Consider the following 25,143-nt stretch of genomic DNA (forward strand, 5'->3'; position numbering starts at 1 on the left):
TACCTGTCTTTTATTCGTCATCGTCGTCCTCTTCTGCCTCGTCAACCATCTGTTCAATCTCCAACTCGTAGTAGCGCTTCTGCTCAGTCTCCGAAAGTTCCTCTTCCTCATCGTCCTGCAGCATTTCGATCATGTACTCCGTCTCCACCAATCCCTTCCCCGCCTTTTCATGGGTCGTCAAGTGCTTCTTCAGATAATTCACCTGAATGAACCCTCGGCCACAAACCTGGCACACGAACGGCCTCTCGCCGGTGTGAATCCGCACGTGGATCGTCAGCTGCCGTTTGCGCACGAACGCAGCCGGACACAGATCGCACCGGTGCGGCCGTTCCTTCGTGTGGGTGGCCATCTCGTGGCGCTGCCGGTCCGTCGTATGCGAGTACCGATTCTCGCAGAACCGACACTGGAAAGGCTTTTCGCCGGTGTGGCTACGAATGTGCAGCGTAAGGCTTTGCTTGGTTTTGAAGCTGGTCTCGCAGTGCGGACAGTCCCAGATGCTGACCTCCCGGTGGCAGCGCTTGTGGACCTAAGATGAGATGAGAAGATCGTTGGGATGATTGCACTCGATCGTAATTTCTCGACTCGCGGTCGAGATTTCTCAAATTCTTTACGACAGCATGTCCATATTTTGTCATTAATAGAGAGATAGTTGAGATTATTCGAGCGTAATTTCTCGATCAATCTAGAATCTTGATATGTATTCGAAGCTTTTTTTTAAATATTACAAAATTAAAAAAATAAGAATAAAAAAAATTAACATAAAAAATATTAACACAATTTTTTCATATTTTTGAAATTGCTTTCTTATTTTTTTCTTAAGGGGTTACATACAAATAAATCGGCAAAAATGTCAGAGGTTGGTTTGAGCACAAACTTAAACTTTTTTTAAATCTGTTTTCAAGACATTAAAATATATATTTTCATCTGTTAACAAAACAAATTTGAGGACATTTGGTTGTATCATTGCCGAGATATAGGTATTTGAAGTTAGCAGTTTCAAAAAACGGGTGCCACGATATCTCAACACTGCTTTGACCAAATCGGCTCAAAATTTTGGTGAAGACTCGTTAAACCGGTCCCGTGTGCATGACAAAGGCCGATTTACTTAGTTTATTTTTTAAAAAAGATAGAAATATTTTTATGTTTTTCATATAAAAAATCGAAAGTTTTTGATTTTTGTATTTTTTAAAAAAATGCAAAATTTCAAAATCGGGTTTCGTCATGCACACGGGATATGTCTTCACCCAAAATTTCAGCCAATTTGGTCTATCCCATCTCGAGATATCGTGGCACCCGTAAATCAACTCGGTGTTCAGAGAAAAACGCTCGCAAAGTTTGACAGTTCGCTTTGCGCATGGCAAAATTTTCAGCTAAAATCGTCTGTAACTTACTTTAATCATAAAATATCTTCATGAAACTTTCAGGAGCGATAGAAAATCATCTTTGAAGTTGATTGAATAAAATTTCTGTAATATGAAATTTTCTGATTTTCTACATGTATGTAACCCCTTAAGGGACCATCCGTAAACCACGTGGACACCTTAGGGGGGGGGGGGGCTGGTTGGCGATTGTCCACGCTCCATACAAAAAAGATTTTATTTGTTTGCAAATTGTCCACGATGGTAGGGGGGGGGGGGGGTTGAGATTTCCACAAAAGTGTCCACGTGGTTTGTGGATGATCCCTAACCCCAGATATGTTAAATCTTGACTTTTTTTGATAAGGTCCTATAAACAAATGTAAACATTGAGTGTATCCCTTTCACACCTTATGTCAAAGTCCATCGGAGTAAGCGGGATACACTCAATGTTTACATTTGTTTATAGGACCTTATCAAAAAAAAGTCAAGAAATGATTTCATAATTTTATAAATTTAGAAAAAAAAATCATATGTTTAAAAATTTCAGATAATTACAATTTTTACAGATTTTTGTTCATTAAAAAAATACAAATTTCAGAAATAAAAAAATTACAAACATTGCAAATTTAATTGTTCAATTAAAAAAACATATTGTTTTAAAAATAAATCTGTTTTTTATTTTTCGGATTTTTTGTAAAAAAAAGGATTATTAATTCGGAAACTATGGAGAAATCTCGATCGTGAGACGATGAATTACGATCTAAATAAATTTAAAATAAAAAAAAAGTTTGGTTAATCTATAAAATAAAACCTAAAGATAAATAAAAATTATAAACATTCTTAAATCGTCATCAGGCCGTTGCAAATATTTTCCAAAGTTTATGTGGAAAAATTATGAAAATTTAAGTTTAATCAGCTGAAAACCAGTTAAAATGCATTTTCCAGCGTTCATAATCATATTTAGCATGTTTGAACTCCTTTGAAAACATTTAAAATTTTCATGAAATATCAATGTTCAGTCCCACGAAAGTTTTTTTTTTTCGTGAAAAAAAATGTCCATCAATACCTCGATATTTTGAAAACTAATAAAATTGGAAAGCAACTGGACGCGTGTAAAATGCATTTTAAAACACTTTTTTCATCCATATGTTGAAACCTATGCTTGTAATTTAAATTTTTATATATTTTTTTATTTTTTTGTCCAAAAAAATAAATAAAAGAATTATTTATCAAAAAAATTTAATCGCAATTATTTTTTTTAAATAAGAAAAAAATAAATAAAAAAATACGTCGAGTGTTTTTAAAATAAAGATTTTAATAAAGTCAGAAAGTTTCAAAAATTTCCAAATTGTTTTTTTTAATTTTAAAGATTTCACAAATTTCAAAATGTTCTTGTTATCAAAATAAAAACGAATTTAAAAAACCTTGCAAATACTTTTTGAAGGTTATGTCTCCGCCACATTAAATTCAAAAAAAATATTTGCAACAGCCAAACTTTAAAAAAATTCAATAAATTAATTTCAATAATTTTTTAAATCCGAAAGTTTTTAAGAAAAAGAATATTTTAGAATTAAAAAAAAAATAATTTTTTAATTTTTTTAAATTTTCTTAAATAAAAAAAATCTGAAGATTCATAAATGTTATACATTTCCAGAGTTTTTTTTGAAAAGGACCAATAAACTATTGTCTTTCATATGTTTATAGGACCTAATCAAAAAAAAACTCTAGATTTTAGATGTAAAAATGTTAAAAGCTTCCAAAGTGGCAAAAAATTGAGGAGCTCGTTAAGCTTATTTTTTTTAATTGTAATATTTTTAATATAACAAAAACTTCAAAAGATTAAATACAAACTTTCAATATTTTAGAAGTTCAAAAAGGTTTAAAAAAGATCTGAAATTGTAATATGTTTAATACTACAAAAACTTCAAAAGATTACAAACTTTCAATATTTTAGAAGTTCAAAAAGGTTTAAAAAAGATCTGAAATTTTATGTTTTTGTTTTACAAATAATGGATTCGAAGTGCAACAAATAGCTTTTTGCCTTCCTCACCTCAATGAGGAAAGGCTATAAAATCACTCGAAAAATGAACTTCTTTATTTGACCTCGTAGACCCACCTTCACGTATACCTATCGACTCAGAATCAAATTCTGAACAAATGTCTGTGTGTGTGTCTGGATGTGAGTCCGTGCACCGAAAAATATGCACACGATTATCTCCGGACTGGCTGGACCGATTTGGACCGTTTTGGTCTCATTCGATTCGTCTTGGGGTCCCACAAGACCCTAGTTAATATTATGAAGTTTAGAAAAGTACTTCAAAAGTTATGCTAAAAAAAACGATTTGGCTAGAGTTTGAAATATTATAAAAAGGGTGGTTTTTGTAAGAAAACCCGTCATGCTATATATTGTTAGAAAGGTATTTGAAAGACCTTTCCAACAAGCTCAAAAGATTGAAGATCCGACAACCCTAACAAAAGTTATAAGTACCTTACGGCCCATGTTCGCATAAATGTCCCATATGCAAAAACAGCAAACTGAGAAAAACGCATTTGAAGTTTGTCCCACACATAAGGCTACGTGTTAAGTTTACACGAAAAAACTGGATTTCCTCCCGATTTCTTGAACAAAGTACTGGATGTTACAGGCTCTTTAGAAAGAGCACACGATTTTGAACCAAACTGCATCAATAACTCAAAAGTGATGAAAATGCATATGGGACATTTATGCGATCATGGGCAGTTTAGTGTTTTTAATAAAAAATATTGAGTCCGGATCTCAGATATTTTGATAAAAATATGCGAGGAAGGCACCAACCACCTAAAGGTGGATTAAGTAACGTTTTTTGCGCAACACTTGCGAAAACATCGAAATTGCAAAAACTATGAACTAGTGTGAAATGCATTTTCAAACACTTTTTTCATTCAAATGTTATGATCTTGGATTTTTTAAATTTTCGTTTTTTTTTATTTTGTTGAAATTATTGTTTTTTTGCAAGTTAATAAATTTTTAAATTTACGATTTTTTAATTCTTGAATTTTGATATTTTGAATTATTGAAAACAAGTCGAACACATATCGAGATTTTCCCGATAGTCAGTCGTAATGGAATGATCTCCATCTACTATCGACAAATTACGACGTACCGTTCAAAAATTACGATCGTATAACATTTCGATCGAGTGCAAAAATCACCACGTAGATTTGCCAAGTCGAAACCTTCCCATCCCAAACCCACCTTCAAATTCCCCTTCCGCCGAAACTTTTTCCCGCACTCGTCGCACTCCCACGCGCGCTCCTCCTCGTGGCAAACGCGGTGAACGCGGAGCGCGCCCTCGTCCGGACACCTCCGATCGCACACGTCACACTGCCACTCCCACCGCTCGGCGGCGTGACTCTTCGCGTGCTGGATCAGTCCGGACGCCGTCTGGAACGCCGCTCCACACTCACCGCACACGTTCGGTCGCGAGTTCGCGCGGCGATTCTTCGGAAACTGATGGACGTGCAGGGCGCGCTCCGTCCGGAAGCTCTTGTGGCACACGTAGCAGATGGGGCCGTCCAGTTCGCGCTCTTCGGCATTTTCGCGTCGTTTCGCGGCGTGGTCGGACTCCACGTGTGAGAGCAGCTCGGTTGGGGAGGTGAAGGAGGCTGGACAGCGCACGAAGCAGCACAGGTGTTGCTGGGGTGTGAGTTTGTGGGTTGCGTGTTTGGAGGTCGATTCTTTTTTTGGGATTTGCTCGTGGACGCCGCTGGCGAGATGCTGGAGAAGACGCTGTTTGATCTCGGACTGGACGTCGCACTGGGTGCACTTGAAGACGCTGCTTTGGAGGGCGGCATTTGTGTGGAATTTGAGCGTTTGTGGGGTTGGGAAGTGTTGGAAGCAGATGTCGCACTCGTAAGGGGTCGGCTCTGATTCGGTGATGACCCGCTGGAAGCCGTGCGTTTCTTCCGAGTGATCTTCGAGTTCATTCCGATTGGCACAGGTGAAGTCGCAGCCGCAGCAACGAACGCCATCGATTTGGAGAACTTCGATACCGGCTTCAAGGACGCGGGAGAATTCTTCCAACGGAGGACTTGGATCGATTCCTGCTTGTTCGCGAGCGGCTTGATGAGCCAGGCTTGATTTGAGATGCTGATCGAAGCGAAATTTGACGTCAATTACGATCTTGCAAAACTTGCAGTAGTAGAGTTCCTTCAAATTTCTTGCCGTGGTGTGTCTATTGTATGTTTGAATCTGGTCAAACTTTTCAAAGCATAAACCACACTCGCAAAGAGAATTTTCCGGTGACCGGACGTGAGCTTCGTTGCAATGCTCCTGCAATTCCTGATAGGTTTGAAAGATCCGCTCACAGCCACAGCACCGTTCTCCTCCAATGTGAATCAACTGATACTCTTGAGTTTCTTCAATTGCTAGGATGAAGTCCTGTTCGGGATATTTCAACTCTCTGGTCGCTTTCTTCTTCCCAGAAGATCTCCTACGATCGAGACTCATCTTGAGCGGTTCCTCCTGAGGATTCCTGTGAGCTTTGCTTAACTTCAGATGCTGCTCCAACCGGTACCGGATGTCAAAGAGGACGTCGCAAACCGTACAATAATACACTTCATTCGATTGGAAGTTCTTCGCGTGATTCAACAGTTTCAGTTTGTTCTCAAACTCCTTATGACACGTTGGACATTCGAAAACCAACCGATCTGCTTCCTGCTTGACCTCCGCACTTCCGTGGTGCTCCCGACTGTGCCGTTCCACCTCCAGCTGCGAACCAAACATCGAATTGCATCCACAGCATCGGATTCCCTTCAACCTTATTATCTTGTAACAATCAACTTCCTGAACACTCTCAATTTGATCCTCGCTCGGATAGTTGACCACTTTGGCAGGAACCTTCAGCACCACTTGTTGCTCTCCCCCAACATCCTCCTCCATAACTAAATTCTGAGTCTTATTCGCGGCCATCTCCCGCAGCGCACCGTCCGATGCCCGGATCAGCTTCCGCAGCGCGAACGCGTCCTTCAACCGGACCAAACACCCGCCACAAACAAACTCCGGCAGTTGGTCGTCGTGACAGACCTAAAACAAAACTCGGAGATAAATTTCTCGCAAATTCTTCTTAAGATCCGGAACACCTTACCACAATGTCCCCGCAGTCGATGATCATGTTGGCGACGACCTCGTTGCCGTTGGCAAGCTCGCTGTACAGGGAGGTCCTCGCTTCCGGATCGTCTCCCTCGAAGGTGCCCATACAGATGCGGCACAGCTGGTCCATCGCTGGAACGTCGGAACGGGATTTCACGAGAGTGAATTAAAAAAGAAACTTATTTCCAAACAAAAATCGCGATTGTAAACAGAGAGTGCCCCGTGGAAAAATGACACACTTTCGGGAAAGACGCGTCAGGCGCAGGGAAACGTCAGTGGAACACGATTATGAAGAGGATGAAAAGTAACTCAGGTTTTGGTTTTAGGAGGTGTTCAGTGAACTTAAATTTGGGTAACTTCAAAAACGAATAAAATTTAATTTAATCAACTCTGGAGTTTGTTTTAAAAAGGTCCAATAAACCAAATTTCCAGTTTTTGCTTTTTGGGTGTTTTTGAAACTGCCTTGAGTCATGGGTATGAAAAAACACCCAAAAAGCAAAAACTGAAAATTTGGTTTATTGGACCTTTTCAAAAAAAAAAAAACTCTAGAACTTGTCTGTACACACTCTAAATTTGATGCCGAATTTAGCTGTCAAAAAATGTTTGAACAACTGATCGGCAGAGAGTTTAGCAGAAAAAAGGGTTTTATAAACTGTTAAAGAATTTAAGAATTTAAGAATTTAAGAATTTAAGAATTGAAGAATTTAAGAATTTAAGAATTTAAGAATTTAAGAATTTAAGAATTTAAGAATTTAAGAATTTAAGAATTTAAGAATTTAAGAATTTAAGAATTTAAGAATTTAAGAATTTAAGAATTTAAGAATTTAAGAATTTAAGAATTTAAGAATTTAAGAATTTAAGAATTTAAGAATTTAAGAATTTAAGAATTTAAGAATTTAAGAATTTAAGAATTTAAGAATTTAAGAATTTAAGAATTTAAGAATTTAAGAATTTAAGAATTTAAGAATTTAAGAATTTAAGAATTTAAGAATTTAAGAATTTAAGAATTTAAGAATTTAGGAATTTAAGAATTTAAGAATTTAAGAATTTAAGAATTTAAGAATTTAAGAATTTAAGAATTTAAGAATTTAAGAATTTAAGAATTTAAGAATTTAAGAATTTAAGAATTTAAGAATTTAAGAATTTAAGAAATTAAGAATTTAAGAATTTAAGAATTTAAGAATTTAAGAATTTAAGAATTTAAGAATTTAAGAATTTAAGAATTTAAGAATTTAAGAATTTAAGAATTTAAGAATTTAAGAATTTAAGAATTTAAGAATTTAAGAATTTAAGAATTTAAGAATTTAAGAATTTAAGAATTTAAGAATTTAAGAATTTAAGAATTTAAGAATTTAAGAATTTAAGAATTTAAGAATTTAAGAATTTAAGAATTTAAGAATTTAAGAATTTAAGAATTTAAGAATTTAAGAATTTAAGAATTTAAGAATTTAAGAATTTAAGAATTTAAGAATTTAAGAATTTAAGAATTTAAGAATTTAAGAATTTAAGAATTTAAGAATTTAAGAATTTAAGAATTTAAGAATTTAAGAATTTAAGAATTTAAGAATTTAAGAATTTAAGAATTTAAGAATTTAAGAATTTAAGAATTTAAGAATTTAAGAATTTAAGAATTTAAGAATTTAAGAATTTAAGAATTTAAGAATTTAAGAATTTAAGAATTTAAGAATTTAAGAATTTAAGAATTTAAGAATTTAAGAATTTAAGAATTTAAGAATTTAAGAATTTAAGAATTTAAGAATTTAAGAATTTAAGAATTTAAGAATTTAAGAATTTAAGAATTTAAGAATTTAAGAATTTAAGAATTTAAGAATTTAAGAATTTAAGAATTTAAGAATTTAAGAATTTAAGAATTTAAGAATTTAAGAATTTAAGAATTTAAGAATTTAAGAATTTAAGAATTTAAGAATTTAAGAATTTAAGAATTTAAGAATTTAAGAATTTAAGAATTTAAGAATTTAAGAATTTAAGAATTTAAGAATTTAAGAATTTAAGAATTTAAGAATTTAAGAATTTAAGAATTTAAGAATTTAAGAATTTAAGAATTTAAGAATTTAAGAATTTAAGAATTTAAGAATTTAAGAATTTAAGAATTTAAGAATTTAAGAATTTAAGAATTTAAGAATTTAAGAATTTAAGAATTTAAGAATTTAAGAATTTAAGAATTTAAGAATTTAAGAATTTAAGAATTTAAGAATTTAAGAATTTAAGAATTTAAGAATTTAAGAATTTAAGAATTTAAGAATTTAAGAATTTAAGAATTTAAGAATTTAAGAATTTAAGAATTTAAGAATTTAAGAATTTAAGAATTTAAGAATTTAAGAATTTAAGAATTTAAGAATTTAAGAATTTAAGAATTTAAGAATTTAAGAATTTAAGAATTTAAGAATTTAAGAATTTAAGAATTTAAGAATTTAAGAATTTAAGAATTTAAGAATTTAAGAATTTAAGAATTTAAGAATTTAAGAATTTAAGAATTTAAGAATTTAAGAATTTAAGAATTTAAGAATTTAAGAATTTAAGAATTTAAGAATTTAAGAATTTAAGAATTTAAGAATTTAAGAATTTAAGAATTTAAGAATTTAAGAATTTAAGAATTTAAGAATTTAAGAATTTAAGAATTTAAGAATTTAAGAATTTAAGAATTTAAGAATTTAAGAATTTAAGAATTTAAGAATTTAAGAATTTAAGAATTTAAGAATTTAAGAATTTAAGAATTTAAGAATTTAAGAATTTAAGAATTTAAGAATTTAAGAATTTAAGAATTTAAGAATTTAAGAATTTAAGAATTTAAGAATTTAAGAATTTAAGAATTTAAGAATTTAAGAATTTAAGAATTTAAGAATTTAAGAATTTAAGAATTTAAGAATTTAAGAATTTAAGAATTTAAGAATTTAAGAATTTAAGAATTTAAGAATTTAAGAATTTAAGAATTTAAGAATTTAAGAATTTAAGAATTTAAGAATTTAAGAATTTAAGAATTTAAGAATTTAAGAATTTAAGAATTTAAGAATTTAAGAATTTAAGAATTTAAGAATTTAAGAATTTAAGAATTTAAGAATTTAAGAATTTAAGAATTTAAGAATTTAAGAATTTAAGAATTTAAGAATTTAAGAATTTAAGAATTTAAGAATTTAAGAATTTAAGAATTTAAGAATTTAAGAATTTAAGAATTTAAGAATTTAAGAATTTAAGAATTTAAGAATTTAAGAATTTAAGAATTTAAGAATTTAAGAATTTAAGAATTTAAGAATTTAAGAATTTAAGAATTTAAGAATTTAAGAATTTAAGAATTTAAGAATTTAAGAATTTAAGAATTTAAGAATTTAAGAATTTAAGAATTTAAGAATTTAAGAATTTAAGAATTTAAGAATTTAAGAATTTAAGAATTTAAGAATTTAAGAATTTAAGAATTTAAGAATTTAAGAATTTAAGAATTTAAGAATTTAAGAATTTAAGAATTTAAGAATTTAAGAATTTAAGAATTTAAGAATTTAAGAATTTAAGAATTTAAGAATTTAAGAATTTAAGAATTTAAGAATTTAAGAATTTAAGAATTTAAGAATTTAAGAATTTAAGAATTTAAGAATTTAAGAATTTAAGAATTTAAGAATTTAAGAATTTAAGAATTTAAGAATTTAAGAATTTAAGAATTTAAGAATTTAAGAATTTAAGAATTTAAGAATTTAAGAATTTAAGAATTTAAGAATTTAAGAATTTAAGAATTTAAGAATTTAAGAATTTAAGAATTTAAGAATTTAAGAATTTAAGAATTTAAGAATTTAAGAATTTAAGAATTTAAGAATTTAAGAATTTAAGAATTTAAGAATTTAAGAATTTAAGAATTTAAGAATTTAAGAATTTAAGAATTTAAGAATTTAAGAATTTAAGAATTTAAGAATTTAAGAATTTAAGAATTTAAGAATTTAAGAATTTAAGAATTTAAGAATTTAAGAATTTAAGAATTTAAGAATTTAAGAATTTAAGAATTTAAGAATTTAAGAATTTAAGAATTTAAGAATTTAAGAATTTAAGAATTTAAGAATTTAAGAATTTAAGAATTTAAGAATTTAAGAATTTAAGAATTTAAGAATTTAAGAATTTAAGAATTTAAGAATTTAAGAATTTAAGAATTTAAGAATTTAAGAATTTAAGAATTTAAGAATTTAAGAATTTAAGAATTTAAGAATTTAAGAATTTAAGAATTTAAGAATTTAAGAATTTAAGAATTTAAGAATTTAAGAATTTAAGAATTTAAGAATTTAAGAATTTAAGAATTTAAGAATTTAAGAATTTAAGAATTTAAGAATTTAAGAATTTAAGAATTTAAGAATTTAAGAATTTAAGAATTTAAGAATTTAAGAATTTAAGAATTTAAGAATTTAAGAATTTAAGAATTTAAGAATTTAAGAATTTAAGAATTTAAGAATTTAAGAATTTAAGAATTTAAGAATTTAAGAATTTAAGAATTTAAGAATTTAAGAATTTAAGAATTTAAGAATTTAAGAATTTAAGAATTTAAGAATTTAAGAATTTAAGAATTTAAGAATTTAAGAATTTAAGAATTTAAGAATTTAAGAATTTAAGAATTTAAGAATTTAAGAATTTAAGAATTTAAGAATTTAAGAATTTAAGAATTTAAGAATTTAAGAATTTAAGAATTTAAGAATTTAAGAATTTAAGAATTTAAGAATTTAAGAATTTAAGAATTTAAGAATTTAAGAATTTAAGAATTTAAGAATTTAAGAATTTAAGAATTTAAGAATTTAAGAATTTAAGAATTTAAGAATTTAAGAATTTAAGAATTTAAGAATTTAAGAATTTAAGAATTTAAGAATTTAAGAATTTAAGAATTTAAGAATTTAAGAATTTAAGAATTTAAGAATTTAAGAATTTAAGAATTTAAGAATTTAAGAATTTAAGAATTTAAGAATTTAAGAATTTAAGAATTTAAGAATTTAAGAATTTAAGAATTTAAGAATTTAAGAATTTAAGAATTTAAGAATTTAAGAATTTAAGAATTTAAGAATTTAAGAATTTAAGAATTTAAGAATTTAAGAATTTAAGAATTTAAGAATTTAAGAATTTAAGAATTTAAGAATTTAAGAATTTAAGAATTTAAGAATTTAAGAATTTAAGAATTTAAGAATTTAAGAATTTAAGAATTTAAGAATTTAAGAATTTAAGAATTTAAGAATTTAAGAATTTAAGAATTTAAGAATTTAAGAATTTAAGAATTTAAGAATTTAAGAATTTAAGAATTTAAGAATTTAAGAATTTAAGAATTTAAGAATTTAAGAATTTAGAATTTAAGAATTTAAGAATTTAAGAATTTAAGAATTTAAGAATTTAAGAATTTAAGAATTTAAGAATTTAAGAATTTAAGAATTTAAGAATTTAAGAATTTAAGAATTTAAGAATTTAAGAATTAAGAATTTAAGAATTTAAGAATTTAAGAATTTAAGAATTTAAGAATTTAAGAATTTAAGAATTTAAGAATTTAAGAATTTAAGAATTTAAGAATTTAAGAATTTAAGAATTTAAGAATTTAAGAATTTAAGAATTTAAGAATTTAAGAATTTAAGAATTTAAGAATTTAAGAATTTAAGAATTTAAGAATTTAAGAATTTAAGAATTTAAGAATTTTTAGTTTTCAAATTTTTAATTTTTGAACTTAAGACATTTTTTGAATTTTAGTGTTTTTGATTTTTTTTCAATATGAAAAATAGTTTAGTTTAGTTTAGTTTTCAAATTTTTAATTTTTGAACTTAAGACATTTTTTGAATTTTAGTGTTTTTGATTTTTTTTTCAATATGAAAAATATGAATAATTCACCATATTATTTCAGAATATTAAAAGAATAATCAAAAATCTTTTAAATGATTTTTGTTTTATTTTTTATTTTTTTTTCGAAATTTGTATTATTTCTTTTGACCGTACACACCACAATCGAAGCAAACTGTGGCCTCGACTGTTCGACAGTTTGACATTTCCCGCAGTTATTTTTCTCCCGATCAGTCCAATTTTCCGTTCGCGTCTCCAAAAAAGTAACTTTTCCCGTGATAATCCGTCAAGAACACACACACACCGATGACCACCCGGCCCTCACTGCAACATTGCCGCTTCTGCAGCGGCCCACCGGAAGTGTTCCTGTTCGAACCGGCACCAGAGGCGAGCGGGTTGGACCAGCTGCTCGCGAAATTCGCCAATGTTGTGGTAGGTGTTTAGAACAGGGGAGGTGCGATTTTGTAACTGGTTGATTTCAAATTTTGTGTTTTTAAGATTTCTGAAAATGACGGAAAACCGTCCCACTTGTGTCTGGATTGTACGGGGAAGCTAAAGTCCGGTGTGGCTTTTCAGCGTCACGTTCAGGAGGTGGAGAAGCTGCTGGAATCGATTTCAGACTCCATCAATGAGAGTGTATCGATTAAGAATGAGATTGAGGATGAGGACACTTACGAGGTAGAGTTTCTGGAAGATTACACAAACGACGACGGCGGGAACAAAGATTTGAGCACGGAAACGGACAGTCAGGGGGAAGCGGAAGATGAGGAGAATATTTTGCAAGCTCTTAGTATGGAGGTGGACGACGACGAGTCGGAAGAGGACAAGGACATTGTTAAGTTTCCGTTTGAGATGCCTGAGCAGAGCATGATTGCGCAGCGGATCGAGTTTGAAGACTTTGAGTACCTGGAGATTGACGGAGATCGGTGCTGCGGGTGCAGTTTCATTGCGGCCGACCGTGACCAGCTGGTGGAACACTCGAAAGAGCAGCATTCGCACAATTATTACGCCGATAGCAGTTACACCTGTCCGACTTGTTACCAGAAGTTCAAAACTCAGGATAAGCTCTCGCAGCACATTGAGTACTTTTCGTTTAGCGACATTTTCCTGTGCCGGATTTGCAACGAATCCTTTGTGCAGAAGAGTCACTGCAGCAGGCACATTCAGACGCATACAACGAAGTCCGTGGACGAGGTCAAGACTCCGCGTCGGACGACCAGGTCAGCTCGGGTTATGAAAGTTTCAACGGACAAAACGAACTCGTTCTGCTGTTGCTTCGTGCGTTGCTGGCAAAGCTTCCCCTCCGAAGTTGACCTTATGGACCACGTCCATCAAAGCCACGACGGCAAACGGCGCGAAAACGAACTCGCAAGAGCTCAAGAACCACAATCCGACGACCCGCCTCTCATCTGCCAAACCTGTCAACGATCCTTCGAAAGTGAACCCAAACTCCAACAGCACCAAACGTACAAACAGCAACGCTCTGAGTACCCCTGCCCGCTCTGTGATGCCAAGTTCTACAAGCTCCACCGACTCCGCGACCACCAGGAACGCGCCCACAGCCTGGCACCGCCCGTCCACGTGTGCGAAACGTGCGGCAAAGCCTTCCACAAACTGTCCGTCCTGAAGCACCACCGCAAAATCCACACCCCCTTCGAAGCCATTCCCTGCTCGGAGCCCGACTGTCAGTTCGTGTTCCGCGACGCCGCCCTCATGAAGCGCCACCATCGGAACGTCCACGGTGCCAACTTCCCCTGGGAGTGTCAGCACTGTCCGAAGAAGCTCCGCACCAAAGAGGCCCTGGATCTGCACGTCCGGATGCACACCGGAGAGAAACCGTTCGGCTGTCGGCATCCGCCGTGTGAGCGCCGGTTTGCCCACGCCACGGATCGGGCTCGCCACGAGCGGTCCATTCACACCGGCGTCAAGCCGCACCAGTGCGAGCACTGTGCGGCGGCGTTTGCGCGACGGCGCGAACTGTTGATTCACGTCGCGAAGATTCATCCGACGGAGAATGAAAAGTGAAGGATTGATGATGGTTTCAAGAAATGTTGGTAAGCTTTTGTATTTGTTTGTTGTTTTGTGTGTCTGTTAATTGTCTTTGGCTGGATGACCAATCCTTGGTTTTATGGTTCTAGCTGGTTGATCAACTGCAGTGAAGAAGTGTGAAGTGAATGGAGATCTTTTCAAGATGTGCGTTCGTCAAGATTTTGTTGTTTTTCGTTGTTGTATCTGCATTTTATCTCTTTATTGTGTTTAAATAAAAGTTAATTGTTCAAAATTGCGGTGTGTCAGTAAAATGATGTTAAAAATGGCTTGATTTAAAAATTCAAAAGTTTTAAAGTCTGGTATACGGTTTTAAAGGCTAGTACGGAGCTCGGAAGAAACGCAAAACGCCACAAAATAAAAGCTTGTTTGCAATAGGTTTTGGCGGAAAAATCTAATTTTTGGTTTTGCTTACCTGAATGCGACTAAAAGTTACAAACGCTGAAATAATTTTGTATGTATTCGATATAATAATAGGTCTATTCCCGTACTGCAGAATTCTGCAATTCTGCACAAAAACGGCAGCAGAGCGTTCCCGTACTTTTCTGCAATAAAAGTAACTTTTCTCTCAGGCAGAACTTCTGCAGTGAGATAGGTAGAAGTTGCAGCAAAACCGTTCCCGTACTTTTCTGCAAGCTCTCTCTTCTCTTTCTTGTTGAAAAGTTACTGCAATTTGGTGTGATGGATGTTGACTACACGCTTACATAAAATCTGCAAGTTGGGTGAAATTAAGCATTTTATTATAAGTTGTAATAATAAATGATTTTGGGGTAGTTTTTTTTATGTCTGGTTTTATTGAGAACGATTTTTTATGTTAAAGATTTCAGGCTTAGTTCATTTATGTAAATGATATAGCGATTTTTTTAGTGTTAACATTTTTACCTGTTGAAAAAATAATAACTTAAGCCATAGTATTACAGCACGGCTAGTACCCCAACAAAAAAATGTATTAGAAAAACAAATTGTTTTAAAAAATTATTAAAAGACACATTTCTTTTGAGTTTAACAATTTCAAATAAATATTTGTTTAGGAATAATTTTTAATCTTCAATGGTTTTTGCATATATACCTCGGAATATATTAAATAACAGGTAAATTTAATTGGCAAATAATAAATTATACCTTTAACGGCGCTACCAATTTGTATTCTTATATGAACCAAAAAAATATGCTATTTTGTCGAAATTAAAATTCTTAAATTCTTAAATTCTTAAATTCTTAAATTCTTAAATTCTTAAATTCTTAAATTCTTAAATTCTTAAATTCTTAAATTCTTAAATTCTTAAATTCTTAAATTCTTAAATTCTTAAATTCTTAAATTCTTAAATTCTTAAATTCTTAAATTCTTAAATTCTTAAATTCTTAAATTCTTAAATTCTTAAATTCTTAAATTCTTAAATTCTTAAATTCTTAAATTCTTAAATTCTTAAATTCTTAAATTCTTAAATTCTTAAATTCTTAAATTCTTAAATTCTTAAATTCTTAAATTCTTAAATTCTTAAATTCTTAAATTCTTAAATTCTTAAATTCTTAAATTCTTAAATTCTTAAATTCTTAAATTCTTGAACTTTTAATTTCCACGCCATCTTGAATCATAATAAAAACACATTTCTTGAAGTCATATTTTAGGTTAGAAACTCTAATTAGGTGGATTTAGAGATTGGAGTTAAAAAAAAATTGATTTACAGAATTTTTAAATTTTACTTGTATTTGGAATTATAATTTCTGTAAGTTTCTATCTTATTATTTTTAATTGTAGCTTTTGAATTTGTTGTGTTCTCATAAATATTAAAAAACTTGTCATTTTATTTCGATTTTTTCAACTTTTTTTTTATTTTGAATTTTTTAAATTAGATTTTTTTAACATTTATCATTTTGAAATATTTAGTTTTTAATCATTTGATTTTTTAAGCTTTGAATTTGTTATTTTTTTTCTGATATAATTTTTTTTTTTAAGTTTCTTGATGTGGAAATATTAGTTTTTTTTTAATTATTGATTTCTTAATTTCCAGATTGCTTAAGAGCGAGTTTTTCACCAATGTGTAACAGGTCGTATCGAGGTGCTCCGATTTGGATGAAACTTTCAGCGATTGTTTGTCCATACATGAGATGAACTCATGCCAAAGTTAGAAGTATTGGAGTTGTAATTTTGATTTAAAAAATAATTTAAAAAAAAAACATTTTTGAAAAAAGAAATAGATCTTATTTCCCTTTGATCAATACGTCAAATGCTGTATCAAGTAGGCGAAAACCTGTTTTACCCCTAATCCAACAAATTGTTAAAAAAAACATTTTAATTCATTCTGAATAGCAATTTTTCCAATCAAATTTACAATTTCGAATATGACAAAATTGAGACCAATAAGTGCCGCTATGGGAGTCCACAGGGCAAAAACCAACGTTGTAAAATGTTTGTTATAGAAAAATCAGAAAACTATGAGAAAAACTGCAATTGGCCAAAAAGTTAATACCGTAGGCTTATAGTGCATGAAATTACCTATCTTTTGACCTATGGGAGTATGGGTGTTGGAGGCTGTTGCAAAAAGATATTAAGGTTTTAAAAAAATCCATTTTTAACAGTAATTTGCAAAAGCTATGAGAAAAAGTCAAACCAATCCTAGTTGTCTATGGCTCATTTTGAAGTGCTTCAAAAGACCTGTCGAATGCATCTAAGAGAGTTGGAAATGATGAAGTTTTACTGAAATGCGAGCAATTGTAAGATTTTTTATGTTTTTTGGACCTCAAACTTCAATGCCCGTTTTACCCCACTTCCCTTTGTCGTAGAGGGCTCATATTTGGCATGAGTTCATCTCATGTATAGACAAACGAACGCTGAAAGTTTCATCCAAATTGGAGCACCTCGATACGACCTCTAGAACAAACCGAGCAATATTTACAAATACTGCCTCTTAATTTATGTGTGTCAAATTTTTTGAGTTTGTGATCAATTTTTATTTGTCAATTTTACTGCGTCACCGTTGTTCTTACATGTGACATCCAGTCATAATTTATTTATGTTATCCTGAATAATCTTTCAAACATTCTGCTATCAAACATGTATTTATGGTCCCTTCTATATAAAACCTTTGTTTGTATCATATTTATTAAGCGTACCTGCCACTCTCATTTGTAAAATTGTTTACCTAAAGTAAAATTTTAAAGTTGTTTCTTATATATGATTTCTACCTAAGCATAATTAATTTCTAGTTACTTAATAAATGATAATCCTTGATTTTTTGAATAAAATGTTGTGCTGCATAAAACAATAATGTCCCAGTTCTAGAGGTAATCTTCTTTCAATTACTTTTTTTGTGAACCATTTTTTTTAAATATTTTGAAATAATTAAAAAAAATAATACCCAATTTGAGTAAATCCACTCAACTGTGTACAATGTTGCAGAAAAAGTACTGGAACGCGCTACCCAGGCAAATTTTTTTCCGCTTCTCTCCTTGCAGAACTTCTGCAAAAGAGAGAGATGAAGAGAGCGAGCTGAAAAGTACGGGAACGTTCTGCAAAAAAGTGACTTATGCTGGCTGCAGAATTCTGCAGAAGCTGCAGAAATTCTGCAATTCTGCAAGTACGGGAATAGACCTAATATTGCAAATCCATAATTGTCTCAGTAAGCCGAATCTCAAAACGCAGAATCCTGCATTCCCTAATATTTATTTAATTACTGTTATTCATGTCAAGGAGGTAATAAACTATAACAAACAAATAAACTCGTACTTTTTGACAGTTTGGTAGTCTGCTTTATTCCAAGAGTTTTTTTTTAAAGTTTCTATAAGTTATTGTTTTTCATATGTTTATAATACACACAAAAAAATATTACGGTAATGACAAAAGTAACTTACTTTCAAATTAAAAAGTTGTTAAAATTTGCTGCATTTAAAGTTTTTTTCTTGTTTTGAAAATGAAAACTTTTACTGCTACAGTTTTTGAAAATCTCATTGCTCACTGATTTAAAAGTTTTTACTTTTAATTCGACTGTAAAATTTCTTTCATTTTGACGTTCTCGTGTAACCGTGTACGCCTAAGTCGCAAATGTAAACAAACACTTTGGTGGGTCCGGTGGTGCTGGTGAGTCTAGGATGCAAAGCAAAGCCGACCGCGGCAGCAGCCAGGACTCGGACGCGGAAACCTTCGTGAGCCAAACAGCAGCAGCGGAACGCCTTCGAAGGAGGGTGGTGCAGGAGCGGGATGAGGTGGAGTGCTCAAAAAGGACAAGGCCAGCTTCCTGCAGGAACTGCAGCTGTTCCACGGTCGGAATGCGTAAAAAGGAAGCTTGGGTGTTTTGTGGGGTTTGTGATTGATTTTGTTTGTTTTATTAGGATGAGAGGTAGGAATGTGGATTCGCACCGGTTGTATTGGGTGGTGGTGGCCCGGGATTGGTGGTTGAAGGTCAATTCGCGTGAGGACTGGGGCGAGATCATCGAGGAGATGGCGCTGCCGAAGCGTTGCGTGAACAACGAGATTGCGTTGAAGAAGATTAACTTCCGGTTTTTGTGACAAGTATGCGAAAGTTTATTTTCACGATGGGCCTCCGACGAAGAGGAGGACGACGAAAAGCTACATAATTGGAGGTGGTCAGCGCAGATGTTCCACTCGGTGCCGGCGGTTTACAGCACCGGTGAGTATTGAGAATGTGTGCAGTGGCTAGCCAACTTCACTTACTTTCCATCTCTTTTAGCAACTTCCCGCCCACAAACACTCACGTCGCGACGGCGCAGCTTCAGCCGAATAAATCTGGACAGTGAGCCAAAAAAAAACTGTGTCATTCTCGAAGTAGGATTACGTGCTCAAAATCGAACTCCGTACCGAGGGCCTCATCAACTCCCCGTTCAGGCACTTTACTTTCCAGCCGGCAAACGTCGACCACCCTTCCCGAATCAATGGCCAACTCCTCCAAGACTGTCCTGATTGAGGCCGGAAACGTGACCATCGTATTACACTCCTGTCGCGCGTCGAAGCCTCCATCCGGAACCGTCCAGCCTGGGGTATTCGGAAGTGAACGGTGGCGTACCGTATGAAGCAGAAGCTAGTGGAGAAGCGTTAAATACAAAAAAAAAAGTGTTTTTCTAACATAAAGTTTAATTTTTTTTTAAATAAATGTAAAAAACCAAGAACATTTTTCTGAAATTATCCCTGTAGTGCTAAATGTTGTGTTTTCTTGCCATAAAAGGTTTCTTTTCCAATTAAAAGTAAAATACTTTTACCAATACAAAGATTTTGTTCCATAAATGCATGGTAGTATCAAAAACATTCCAACTTTTAAATTGAAAAGTTTGAATTTTCTACGAATATTCACCAACGCGAACTTTTAATCCAACGAACGATCATTTTAAATTTAGAGTAATTTTTCTTTGTGTGTAGGACCTATTCAAAAAAAAATGTACAACTTCAAAAAAGTATTTGAAACAACCTTAAAACTAATAAAAAAATAATATAAATAACATAAAAATAAAAAAATGAAAAATCAGGCAAATTTAAAAAATTACAATATCAAAAAATCTAAAATTAAAAAAAAAAAAACAATTAAATAATTAAATATGAAAAAGATAAAAATTGAAATTTATAAAAAAAAATATATAAATTAATATCCCGCCTATGTGAGAGGGACACACTCAATGTTTGTATATAGGGAAATTTTTTTTCGAAATAAATAAATTAAACAAACAAACAAAAATGGAAAATTTTAGAAATAAAGAGGGGAAAAACTAAATTTTAAAAGGAATTAAATATAAGTTTTTTACCAATTTAAATAGATAAAAAATCTATCAATCTGAAAAAAATAATTTTACACAAAAAATCAAGAGCAAAATATGACAACATATTCAGAATAAATAATATCTAAAAAATTAAAGAATGCTATATTTGCATCTAGTACTGCGTTCGAAGTGATAACATTGACATTTTTGAGCGTTTATTTCCTTTTTTAATGTGTCTGTGGTAAAAGTGTGCCAGTTGTAAAAAATTCAATTTCTGAATTTCAAAATATTTGAACTTTTGATTTTTTTAATATTTAATTTTTGAAAGTTTTGGTTATTGAAATTTTTAACTCTCGACATTTTCGAAAATATTTATTCGTTGAAATTTTCAATAAGATTGAAAAGTTTTATAAATTTTTAGCATTTCGACGCCAACATTTCAAAAAGCATCATGTACAAACCATGCGTTTTGAGAAAAACGCATTTGAATGTTGAGCATCCATTTTCAATTCCCATTTTAATATAAAAGCAAAAAAAGATGTTCTAATGATAACAAACGATGAAAAACGTTGCTTTCATTGATACTTGATCATCCAAATACGATAAAACATTATTTCCGTAATTTTATTTGAGAAAAACAAACATAACTTCTTTTGAAATCACCAACGTCTATATCACCCTGCTGTCATTGAGGGGAGCGCTTTGTTATGATTCGTTTTTCTTCGCCGAATGTACATGGCGCTTTGTTCATGTTGCTTTTTTTCCGTCACGAGGTTTATGTAGTCTTTTGTTTGACAGGTTGACAGGGCTATATAAACAGGGACTGCTGATGGCAGAGATTTTGTTTATGTTACTTTATTTAAAATCATGATTAAACAGACTTTACTGAAGTAACTTTTGCTCATTTTTGGTGGAGAGGTAGCTTATTAGGAGTACTTTCAGAATATGCAATAACCCAGAAAGTGTCAAAATGTACATGATGCCTTTTGAAATGTTACCGTCGATTTGAGCAGTTCTCTAGGATTTCGGTCATTCGATTTTTTTTTGTATTTTTTAATCCGACTGAAACTTTTTTGGTGCCTTCGGTATGCCCAAAGAAGCCACTTTTGAAAAAAATACTTTTGAAAAGCTGAGAAAATACTCTATATTTTGCTTCTTCGGACTTTGTTGATACTACCTTTAGTTGCTGAGATATTGCAATGTAAAGGTTTAAAAACAAGAAAATTTATGTTTTCTACGTCTCACCCAAACAACCCACCATTTTCTGATGTCGATATCTCAGCAACTAATGGTCCGATTTTCAATGTTAATATATAAAACATTTGTAAAATTTTCCGATCTTTTCGAAAACAATATTTTCAAAATTTTCAAATCAGAACTAACATTTTAAAAGGGCGTAATATTGAATGTTTGGCCCTTTTGAAATGTTAGTCTTGATTTGAAAATGTTGAAAATATTGTTTTCGAAAAGATCGGAAAATTTCACAAATGTTTCATATTTTAACATTGAAAATCGGACCATTAGTTGCTGAGATATCGACATTGAAAAATGGTGGGTTGTTTGAGTGAGACTTAGAAAACATCAATTTTCCTGTTTTTAAACCTTTACATTGCAATATCTCAGCAACTAAAGGTCGTATCAACAAAGTCCGAAGAAGCAAAATATAGAGAATTTTCTCAGCTTTTCAAAAATATTTTTTTCAAAAGTGGGCAAACATGTGCACTAATTTAAAAAAATGAAAAACTTCGACTATTTTCAAAAAAGTCACCTGAATATGGATTTAACTTGAAAACGGTGCACTTTATCAAAATTTTACTAAAGTACTTTTTGATTGCAAATTTGATTTTACATCGAAAAATGAAGTTGAAAAAATTTTGCGACCAATATTTCGATTTTTTGAAAAAATCTGTATTGATTAAAAAATTCATAACTCGGTCAATGATTTTTTGCACAACCTGGAAATTTCTGAAAAGTTGGCATTTTAGGGGAAATATACCCATTTTAATCACTCTAAGCCGTTCGACCAATTCTCATCACTTTTGCCGTTTACCGCTATTAAATCAACATTTTCAGATGTATCAACAATGGGAAGTTGCTTGCTCACTTTTATTTGAGCTATTTATTACTTTGGAACAGTCAAAAACACTTTATGAAAGCTGTAATTCATGGTCAAAGTGCTGATAGGCCGATAATAGAAATAGGCTGAGAAAGGGTATAGTTCCCCTATGTCCTCTAAAACATATCAAAAAATAAAAAAAATTAGTGTTTTTTGCAAATCAAGTTTTAGTGACAAAAAGTGAAATTTTTCATTTTTTTTTTCAGTGTAGTCCGTATCCATACCTACAACTTTGCCGAAGACACCAAATCGATCAAAAAATTCCTTCAAAAGATAAAGATTTTTGAATTTTCATACATAATTTTTGTATGGACAGTTGCCAAATTTGTATGGAAAATTATATGGACAAACTAATGATGCAAAATGGCTTCTTTGGGCATACCGAAGGCACCAAAAAAGTTTCATCGGGTTAAAAAACACAAAAATTAAAATTGAAGAAAAAAGACCGATTTCGTAGAGAATTGCTCATTTCTAGGCATGAATCAATGCATTATTATTGATTTTGGAGGCAAACTAGAGCAAAAATCGAAAGAAAACTTGTTTGCCCCCTCTGCCTTCTTAATAGAAACATACTTTTGTAAATTATGATAATGGTCCAAATAATATGATTTGAAACAGAAAGTTTAACTCCGTGTAGCAGTTTTACCATTTCGGTAGGTTTTTCGAAATAAAATTATGTTGTAATTTTTCAGGTTCTCTTGTATGCCTTGACTTTATGTTTTCTTTTTTTAAACAAAACAAAATACAATAAATTACACGTTATCCCTCTTCCTCCATCACCACCTCCCCCTCATCCGACTCCGCCGACCCGTCGTCGCAAATCTCCACCAGGTCCGCCATCCCCGCCGCCTCCATTCCTTCGTGCCGCTCCATGTGCTTCTTGTACGTCGACATCTGGCAGAATCCTTTCGAGCAAAGCTCGCACTTGAATGGCCTGTGGCCGGTGTGCGTCCGCTCGTGAATGGTCAACGTGCGCTTCCGGGTGAAGGCGGCTCCGCACGTTTCACACCGATAGGGACGCACTCCCGTGTGGGACATTTCGTGGCGCTTTTTGTCCGATATGTGGTAGTAACTGTTGGTACAGAACTGGCACTGGTAAGGCTTTTCTCCCGAGTGGATGCGGGCGTGGATTCGAAGATGCTGGGGCACTTTGAAGCGGGCCGGACATTGGTCACAGTGGAAGGGTTTGTCCTCCGAGTGGCAGGACCGGATGTGCTCTTCCATGTTGCGTTTGCGGCTGAAACTTCGGTCGCACGAGGTGCAGGGAAAGGGCCGCGCTGTGGAATGGCAAACAAGATGGTTCTTGAGGTGGAGTTCGCTGAAGAACCGCTTCTCGCAGTGGGGACACTCGAAGGGTCGTTCTCCGCTGTGTTTGGACCGCTCGTGGACGGTTAAGAGGGCGGCACTAACCGCTCGGAACGGGCAGTGGCCACAGCTGAAATGTTTTCCCTGGTTGTGGTTGGCGCGGACGAATTGGTGCACTTTCAAGTTCTTGACCGATCCAAACGACCGGAAGCAGACGATGCAGGTGAATGGTTTGTCCGGTTCCGTCTTGGCTCGGTTGTGATTTATTTTGATTTCGTGCTTTTCCTGGGCATGAGCAATCAACTCCTGCTCGCCGCTGAAGACCTCATGGCAGTGCGTTACGCAGCAGTAACGTTCAGAATTTTCCTCTAGCTTTATCTTCTTCGCTGGGACTTCCTCAACCAGCGGTTCTTCCTCAATCTCCGGTTCAACCGGTGGTTGTTGAACCTCACTAACTTCATGAACCTCTTCAATGTGCTGCGTAACATCTTCTATATTTTCGTAAATGTCCTCACAGCTGTTACATTGATAAGGTCCCATTTCGGTGGGGGGAGGTAGGGGCTGTAGGGGGGGGGGGGGGAAGGGGGTTCTTTTTTTGTTGTTTGTTTTTTGATTTTGTGGGGGGTGGGGGGGGGGGGAGGGGGTTGGTGGGGGGTGGGGGGGGGGGGGGGGGGGGGGGTGGGCGTGGGGGGGGGGGGGGGTTTGTGGGGGGGTGGTTTTTTTGGGTGTTTTTTATGTTTTTTTTTTTTTTTTTTTTTAGGGGCAGGGGGGGGAGGGCTGGTGGGGAGGGGGGAGGAGGGAGTGGGAAGGGGAGTTTTGGATGAAATAGGATTTAGATATTTGTAAAAGAAGAAAAAGATTAAGAAGAATAATTAAAAGTAATTAAGGAAAATGTCAGAAGAAGGTATATTTTTAAAAAATATTTATATAATTAATGAGATGAGAATAAAAGTTAACAATATTTAATCTTAAGTTAATAAAAGAAAAAACTAATTAAACGAAAGAAGAATTCTAAGAAAGGGTGATTAAGATAAGATTTATGTTTACCCCGAAACCAAGACCCCGGCCGCTCACACATCTAAATCGTTTAGCCTCGGTCGACACAGCCCGGAAGTTGATTACGGTGAGCAGCTCGTGCACGCAGCCGGGGCAAATTTGCTTGGGCAGCGGGTCGTCCGGGGCGATCTCCATCGAGCAGAAAGTGTTCAGCAGGCCGGCAACGGTGTCGTTCATTTCCGTGTCGCTGTACACGGAGATGGAGCATTTGTCGTCGGTGCCGTCCACAGTAGACATGCACGTTCGGCAGAGGTTCTCCATTTGCGGAAGGCTTAACGCACAGAAATTACATAAATAAAATTAAATTGCGATTTTTTACTTTAGATTTCGAAATTACAGAACAGACATAAACAAAAACAAATTTTGACGTTTCTCGATTGGGTTTAGTTCTACACTGTTAGCAAGAACTACCTTAAATTTTAAAATTTTCAGACACACGCTGAGTCGAAACGAATATTTTTTTAAATTATTTTTACACACATTTCTTTCACCCTTTTCAACCCTGAATAAGGCTTTCTAGCAACGTTGCCATATTTTTTAGGGGGAAATCTGTATATTCTTGAAAATAAATCTGTATTTTATCTGTATCATGTCAAATTCAAAGCCATAGAAGACATTTTGAA

At 32.7% G+C, this 25,143-nt stretch overlaps 3 protein-coding genes across 4 annotated transcripts; 2 read left to right on the top strand and 1 right to left on the bottom strand.

Moving 5' to 3' along the window:
* Window positions 1-9: 9 nt before the first annotated feature.
* Window positions 10-24,781, bottom strand: LOC120420496 (uncharacterized). Its single transcript, XM_039583549.2, has 6 exons — window positions 24,539-24,781; window positions 22,922-24,025; window positions 13,710-14,268; window positions 6,485-6,621; window positions 4,594-6,423; window positions 10-526 (listed from the first exon to the last, which is right to left on the bottom strand). The coding sequence occupies exons 1-6, from the start codon at window positions 24,779-24,781 to the stop codon at window positions 11-13; spliced, it is 4,389 nt and encodes a 1,462-aa protein (XP_039439483.2). The 3' UTR covers window position 10.
* LOC120420540 (zinc finger protein 420-like) lies at window positions 12,570-14,360 on the top strand. The gene is made up of 2 exons (XM_039583612.2): window positions 12,570-12,723; window positions 12,790-14,360. Exons 1-2 carry the CDS (start codon window positions 12,598-12,600, stop codon window positions 14,314-14,316), a joined length of 1,653 nt encoding a protein of 550 aa, XP_039439546.1. The 5' UTR covers window positions 12,570-12,597; the 3' UTR covers window positions 14,317-14,360.
* Window positions 18,203-19,655, top strand: LOC120420537 (AT-rich interactive domain-containing protein 2-like). 2 transcript variants are annotated; one of them, XR_005605857.2, is made up of 3 exons: window positions 18,203-18,607; window positions 18,667-18,965; window positions 19,026-19,655. XR_005605857.2 is itself a non-coding variant. In XM_052711422.1 (2 exons), the coding sequence occupies exons 1-2, from the start codon at window positions 18,536-18,538 to the stop codon at window positions 18,842-18,844; spliced, it is 240 nt and encodes a 79-aa protein (XP_052567382.1). In that variant the 5' UTR covers window positions 18,203-18,535; the 3' UTR covers window positions 18,845-19,655. The 2 variants fall into 2 exon arrangements, 1 of the variants encoding a protein (XP_052567382.1); XM_052711422.1 differs by having other exon boundaries at window positions 18,203-18,597; window positions 18,667-19,655.
* Window positions 24,782-25,143: the final 362 nt, after the last annotated feature.

This window comes from Culex pipiens, unplaced genomic scaffold (genome assembly GCF_016801865.2).
Source record: "Culex pipiens pallens isolate TS unplaced genomic scaffold, TS_CPP_V2 Cpp_Un0012, whole genome shotgun sequence".
In the NCBI taxonomy this organism is placed as follows: Eukaryota; Metazoa; Arthropoda; class Insecta; order Diptera; family Culicidae; genus Culex; species Culex pipiens.

Coding starts and splice junctions, on each gene's coding strand:
- LOC120420540 (XM_039583612.2), top strand. CDS start 12,598: ATGACCACCCGGCCCTCACTGCAACATTGCCGCTTCTGCAGCGGCCCA. Junction 12,724..12,789: donor CGAAATTCGCCAATGTTGTG/GTAGGTGTTTAG, acceptor TGTGTTTTTAAG/ATTTCTGAAAATGACGGAAA.
- LOC120420537 (XM_052711422.1), top strand. CDS start 18,536: ATGAGGTGGAGTGCTCAAAAAGGACAAGGCCAGCTTCCTGCAGGAACT. Junction 18,598..18,666: donor GGAACTGCAGCTGTTCCACG/GTCGGAATGCGT, acceptor TTGTTTTATTAG/GATGAGAGGTAGGAATGTGG.
- LOC120420496 (XM_039583549.2), bottom strand. CDS start 24,781: ATGGAGAACCTCTGCCGAACGTGCATGTCTACTGTGGACGGCACCGAC. Junction 24,026..24,538: donor AGGCTAAACGATTTAGATGT/GTGAGCGGCCGG, acceptor CCCCCCCTACAG/CCCCTACCTCCCCCCACCGA. Junction 6,424..6,484: donor TCGACTGCGGGGACATTGTG/GTAAGGTGTTCC, acceptor GTTTTGTTTTAG/GTCTGTCACGACGACCAACT.